We start from the raw sequence: 7,278 nt of genomic DNA, 5'->3' as shown, positions 1-7,278 counted from the left end.
ATATATATATATATATATATATATATATATATATATATATATGTGTGTGTGTGTGTGTGTGTGTGTGTGTGTGCGCGCGTGTACGTGTGTGTACGTGTGCATGTGCATGTGACCTTATTAACAGAATAATCCAGAAGGAAATTGCACAGAGAGAAAGAAACAGAAGTTAGGCAAAAAGGGAAATAAAAGGACAAAGAGAGAGGCAAAAAAGATATACAGCTCTGGAAAAAAAAGCGACCACTAAAAAATTATGAGTTTCTTTGATTTTACCGAATTGAAAACCTCTGGAATATAATTAAGAGGAAGATGGATGATCACAAGCCATCAAACCAAGCTGAACTGCTTGGAATGGCATAAAGTGGGATAAAGTTATCCAAAAGCAGTGTGTAAGACTGATGGATGGATGGATGGAAAATAATGGCCTACGCAAACAATAAAAGAGGAGTGAGGGTAGGATTGCAAAAAAGGGTGATAGATAGAGACTGAGAGAGGAAGAAGACAGACAGACAGACAGATAGATAGATAGATAGATAGATAGATAGATAGATAGATAGATAGATAGATAGATAGATAGATAGATAGATGGCAGAGAAGATGACAGAGAAGATGGAGAGAAAGACAGAGGTGTGAAGGCAAAAGGAGAGAGAGAGAGAAGGGGAGAGAGAGAAGGGGAGAGAGAAATGGCAGGGCTAAAAAAGTGAGAGACAGAGACAGGGTGATTAAAAGGGAGAGAGTTGGTGTGTGTGTTGATGTGTGTATCCCCGGTCTGTCGAGCGCCTGGGGGAAACCGGAGGGGCGTGCGCGTCACTATTCCATATATGGCAGTACCGGTGTGAGACTGAGTGCCCATATATGGAGTTCCCGCCTGTGACCGGTGGAAAATGGGCGGGGCTTTGGAAGCAGGCGCTTCAAAAGAGCTTCAGCACCACAACAACAGAGAAAACACAGGAGCAGAGACTAAACACCCCACACACACTCAGTTCTACAGCTCTCACACACTTCTACAGCACGCAGGGGGGCTTCAGACACTCATATGGACATTTACAGAATTTACTGAAGCTTGTTTTTAACTTTTTTTAAACCTTTTTTTTGCTTTCTGCGAAGAATAATAAAAACAGCAGATAAAGATGTCGAGCAGCTGCTGACAGACAGTGTGGAGGTCGCCGGGTCACACACACATAAACACACTCTTTTTCACACACACTGTACACTGGGACAACAGGGCTAATGCCTGTGGAAATCACTAGCTGCGAGCTCGCGCAGATGGTGCGCACCCACTGCGCGCTCCCGCTGCTGCTGGACTGCAGGCCGTTCCTGGCCTTCTGCGGCGCGCGCCTGGCCTTCTCTCACAGCGTCAACTGGAACTCAGTGCTGATGCGCAGGGAGCGCGCGCGGATGGGCCTGGCGAGCGCGCGCCCCCTGGAGCGGCTGGTGGCAGACCGCGCGCTGCTGAGACAGCTGCGCGCCGGTGAGTGCGCGCGCGTGGTGGTGCTGGACGAGGCGAGCCGCTCGGTGCGCGAGCTGCGCAGAGAGAGCGTGGCCGGGCTGCTGCTGCGCGCGCTGCAGGAGGAGCTGCGGGAGGAGGGCACGGAGGTCTGCTTCCTGCAAGGTAAACAACACACCACCACCTAACCAACACATTCACACTAACAGAGACATGAAATAGGTCAAATCATTAAACCCTGCACATTGAGTTAAAGGGGAAGTTCATACAATTTACAAGTTATAGAAAATTCACTCATTATTATGATACCAAAGCGACCGTACTGCAGAAAATGTTCTGCTGTTAAAGTGTTCATTTTAGAGAAAGTTACATGTTTGTTTGGAATGATGGAGAACAGAATCAGATGTCTCCATTTTAGTGCTAATATAACCATTAATTTATTACTTACAATAACTATTTATTAAACTGTAGTTTTGTAATAGCGTTTTATGTGTATACACTAAATACACCTGGGCTATTTAAATCATTTACTGATGAGAAATGACAAAAATGACAAAAATAAAACTTTGTACAGTATTTGTCCTTTAATTTAGTTTGAGCCAAATATTTAAACTTCTGTGCATCCCTGTGAACTATAAAAATACAAAGCAATTTAATTAAAAATGTTAATAAATTCAAATTTGTAAATGTTAAAACATTATCAAGCCATTTTCCACTTTTTGACACCCTTTGGATCTGGGATTTTTTCTTTATATTGTGTCAGAATTTTATAAACAATGATAAATTTGATGAATTCTCCTAAATGACTTTTCTATTATTAAGAAAAAAAATAAGAAAAAATGTTTTGTGGGAGTAACTATATAAATTTCTATTATATGTATTTTTAGAAATATTTATTTTATTCAAGATTTTCTATAGTTCTACCAGATCTCATTTGGACTTCCACAGTTCCCCTGAACTGCCACTTCATAATAACAAGCTGCACTGTAGATGTTTTGAGATACAAGGTTTCCATGTGAAACTGACAATGTTATGGTTATGCAAATATATGGTTATTGAATATGATTTTTTTTTTATCACTCTGTAGTACTCCTTTTTTTGAATAGAAAAAAATATCTGCCAGATAATACACTGATCCTTAATGTAACATTTAAAATACTTTGTTTGCTAAATGTACATTTAAATGTAGTTTACATATTACTTTTGTACACCATACATGTAAAATATGATTTGGTCTCACTGTGAGTTCATTTACTGATGAATACTCTGTGTGTACATGTGTTTCAGGTGGATTTGAAGAATTTGTATCGTTGTATCCTGAGCTGTGTTTAAACACTCCACTTAAGTGTGGGAGCCCCTCGACACTGAGTGACCCAGAAACCCTCAACTCCACCAAGAGCATGCCTCTGTATGACCAGGTAATTATCAATATAACACAAATATAAGGAATACAGAAACTAACACAACTGGGATCCGAAGTCCCAGAATGTAAGAAACTGATTTCAGATTCTTTTAGTGTAAGTGAACTCAATGTGAGTGTGTGTTTTGCTTTGGCAGGGAGACCCTGTGGAGATCCTGCCCTTTCTCTTCCTGGGCAGCGCTCACCACTCGTCCCAGAGAGACACACTGGAGCGCTGCGGCATCACGGCTGTCCTCAACGTCTCCTCATCCTGTCCCAATCTGTTCGAGCAGGAGCTGCAGTACATGACACTGAAGGTGGAGGACAGCCTGGCCGCAGATATACGGGTGTTCTTCCCTGAGGCTATTCGCTTTATCGGTGAGCATCCCAGTTTATTTACTTTTTTGAACAAAGTCAGAATGTGTTACCGTTTTTACTGTACTGTACAGAATGGGTTACAGTAGTGGGTAATGGAGCTATGAAGCTAATGTAGCCTAAAATAAGTAATGGAAACTTATCTACTTTAGATAACATCAGGACTGTGTCATCACACTCGCCTCAGACCACATGAAGCTGTTGAATAATCTCTGATGAGTTGAATATGTGTTTTCTGTCCCTGTGTGACACACTGTTATGCATTAAAAAAAAAAAAAAAAGTTCATCACATAAATTATAAGCTTTACAATTACAGTTTTACACATAAACTAGAGATCTATCAAATATTTATATTATTGAGACTTGTACTGTAGTATACTATTATTATAGTATTTAACTTATTTAAGACATATTAATTCTTATTAATTTAATCTGTTTTTATCAGTTATATTTAGTAAAATGTTTTTATTGCATTAGCAGATGTTTTAAATAAAGTACGGATTGAAATAAGCAACATCATTTCTTAATGAAGTAATGAAGACAGAATTAGATAAAATTACTTAATACCAACAACATATAAAAAGAGAGGGTACATTTTTTTAAACAACTTTACAACAGTGTCATAATAAGAAATATCTAATCTTATTAAATAGGGGCTTGTTTTACTTGCTAGTGTCCGTGTTTTGTTGCATATCTAAGCTTAACATATGCTAGCAAGGACATGAATTAAAGGAACAAGAAAGTAAACAGTTTCATTCAGAAATAAGTAATAATAGTAAATTGTTTCAAATTATTATACTATAAAATTACAGTAGGAAATGGAAATGTAATAGGAATGAGTTAAGTGATATATATATATATATATATCACTTAATATATATATATATATATATATATATATATATATATATATGTTTATATATATATATATATATATATATATATATATATATATATAAACAAAGTAAAAATTATTAACAAGCATATTGCACTTTTGCATGAACTGTTTAGCTCTTAAACTGCATTGTTAACATTTTAAATATTTTTTAATAAAAATAACAGTTATATATATATATATATATATATATATATATATATATATATATATATATATATATATAGATCCTGTTTATTATATGTAAGGTCGTTTTGTTTTTTTAAACCATATTTATAAAAAAAAAAAAAGTTAAACTAACTCCTTCTCCCCTCCAATCTCTTACAGACTCTGTGAAGGAGAGCGGTGGGCGTGTTTTGGTCCACTGTCAGGCTGGCATCTCTCGGTCTGCCACCATCTGCCTGGCGTATCTGATCCATGCCCGGCGCGTGCGTCTGGACGAGGCCTTCGACTTTGTGAAGCGGAGACGGCAGGTCATTTCTCCAAACCTGGCCTTCATGGGGCAGCTGCTGCAGTTTGAGACGGACGTTCTGTGTCCTTACACGGTTCTGGACTCGAAGAACAGCAGCAGCGTGTTTTAGAGCAGAGTGAGGCCACACTAAAATATACTGCAAAAAAAAAACACTGCTATGCATAAGCAGCTTAAAGTGAAGCTTCCGCCACTAAACGCTAGGAGCCGGATGGACCAGCTGTGGACAGTGATACTGGTACCTGTGTGTACTTTAGACCTAACCGGCTGGGTCAGACTTTGTGGATCCAGTGACGGTCACAGCGAGGCTGACGTATAGTGAGGTGTTTGTACACATATGAGGGTCTCTAGTAGTCACTTCTTCCATCCACACTATGATTTAACCTCATTATTTCAGTTTACATGGTTGAGGGCACTAACCAACTACCAGGGGTGTAAAATTCTACTGATGCTCAACGTTTTGATTTAATTATTAATCTTTAGGAGACAATTCAGTGTGTAAACTCAAATTTCAACACAGTTAGGAATTTAAAAAGCAAGTGATTAATTATACAATTAGTGTAATTTGTAGCTGATCGCAATTCATTGTATTATTTTGTATAGTTAATCATAAATATTCTCTTTTTTTACAGTTAATCACCATTAATCTCATGATTTTGTGCAGTTTATCATAATTTTGTGTGGTTATTTGCTGTTAATACTAATAATTGACACTAAATAACTATTTTCTCCATTAAACAGCAGAACTTGTTCAATTTAATTCAACAATTGAAAATAAGGATTGACCTAAAATTGTCAAATGTGGTCTAAATTGTTGAATATTGTTAGCTATACTTTAGCTTTCCTATAATCAGTGTAGTTGAATTGCTACAATGCGATCAGTGTATTTTACACCCCTGATGACTACATACACTTCCTCAGAAACTTCCACGAAAACATCACTTTACTGTAACAGAAAATGTCTTTATTTTTTAAGGCTGTAGCAGCAGCATCAAAGCTTATGAAACCATACGGTGGAGTGAGTAGTTAGTAAAACATCCAACCTTTATGGGAAGCTTACTGTAAAAATAACTGTGAAAAGGCTACATGAAGAAAAGCAATACTACACCTGACCAGTCCTTCATTTAGTCTTTCAGCCTGAAGCAATACAGTCTTAAAGCAACTGGCAATAAACTTCTACAGAGCTTCTGAAAAGCTTCTTCCTGATCTTATGAAGTAAGAAGATGCATTTTTAAAATTAAATAGAGCGGTTTGAATGCGACTGCTTGGTAGATGTTCTGTGGAGCGGATCTTAAGCCTAGCAGACTCAGGGAGGGACCAAAGGGCAAACATGTAAACAGACCATTTCAAACTGTGATCTTATGAAAAAAAAAAAAAAAAGCTAGAGTAATCACCTACGTACTGTAATACGGAGCTCTGATTCCAAGACTAAGATGTTATAAAACCTTATTTTAAAAAAAGGGAGAACAGTCATTTTTATATTTTGCATTTTTGTTTGTTGTTTGATTGTATTTTTTTTATATTTATTGAGATCTGATGAACGGTGCACTTTATATTTGTAAATAGTCTGTTTTTATATGTATATGTATTTTGTGATTATGTACATTCTGTGATTGTATAGTTTATAAGCTACTTCAAAAGATTTATGCATCCATTAAAAGTCTGATTTATTTATATAAACTGTTGATTTGGTTGATTTTTCTTTTAAAACAATCCAAACTATTTTATGTTACTTCTTGGAAAATAGAGTAAAGTGTAGCAAATAGAATAAAACAGCTGCATCTACGCTCATCCAGATGTTTTAATCAACATGGAGAAATCTGAGTGAACAGCACCCCCTGCTGACTGCAGTGTGGCAATTCAACAGATCTGCCATAAGGTGGCAGTGTTTGCTTAGTAGTGGTGCTGTGCTTGAGATGATAAATGCAGTTGGTCCAGTTTCCAGTTTCCAACTTTAAACTTTCTGTTTAAATTCACTGAATATATTATCAGTCCACCTGAGGCTTTCTCTTTCGTATTTAGATTTCATCTATAACACCATCTGAGCAAATCAAGATACATTATAGAACAAATAAACAGACAAACAATTTAATACACAAGCACTGTATATAACTATACAGCTCTGAAAAAGATTAAGAGACCACCTCAGTTTCTGAATCAGATTCTCTGATTTTGCTATTTATAAGTATATGTATGAGTAAAATTCTTGTTTTATTCTATAAACTACAAACAACATTTCCCCCAAATTCCAAATAAAAATATTGTCATTTAGAGCATTTATTTGCAGAAAATTAGAACAGGCTAAAAAAATAAAAAATGCAGATGCAGAGCTTTCAGACCTCAAATAATGCAAAGAAAACAAGTTCATATCCATAATGTTTTAAGAGTTCAGAAATCAGTATTTGGTGGAATAACCCTGTTTTTTAATCACAGTTTTCATGCATCTTGGCATGTTCTCCTCCGCCAGTCTTACACACTGCTTTTGGATAACTTTATGCCATTCCTGGTGCAGTTCAGTTTGGTTTGGTGGTTTGTGATCATCAGTCTTCCTCTTGATAATTTTCTAAAAAAATAATTAATTTGGTAAAATCAAAGAAACTCACCATTTTTTCGCTGTAGCACTTTGAGATTTCTTTGAAATGTAAAGTGCATTACAAATAAAATGTATTATTATTATTTATTATTATTATTAATAA

General features: G+C 36.4%; 1 protein-coding gene across 1 annotated transcript; it reads left to right on the top strand.

Moving 5' to 3' along the window:
- Nucleotides 1-240: 240 nt before the first annotated feature.
- dusp2 (dual specificity phosphatase 2) lies at nt 241-6,262 on the top strand. The gene is made up of 4 exons (XM_007234209.4): nt 241-1,609; nt 2,732-2,862; nt 3,002-3,221; nt 4,441-6,262. The coding sequence occupies exons 1-4, from the start codon at nt 1,228-1,230 to the stop codon at nt 4,692-4,694; spliced, it is 987 nt and encodes a 328-aa protein (XP_007234271.1). The 5' UTR covers nt 241-1,227; the 3' UTR covers nt 4,695-6,262.
- The last annotated feature ends 1,016 nt before the right edge of the window (nt 6,263-7,278 follow it).

Source organism: Astyanax mexicanus, chromosome 12 (assembly GCF_023375975.1).
Source record: "Astyanax mexicanus isolate ESR-SI-001 chromosome 12, AstMex3_surface, whole genome shotgun sequence".
NCBI classification, from domain to species: domain Eukaryota; kingdom Metazoa; phylum Chordata; class Actinopteri; order Characiformes; family Acestrorhamphidae; genus Astyanax; species Astyanax mexicanus.
The sequence above is the reverse complement of the archived record's forward strand: the minus strand, read 5'-3'. Positions and strand labels throughout refer to the sequence as shown.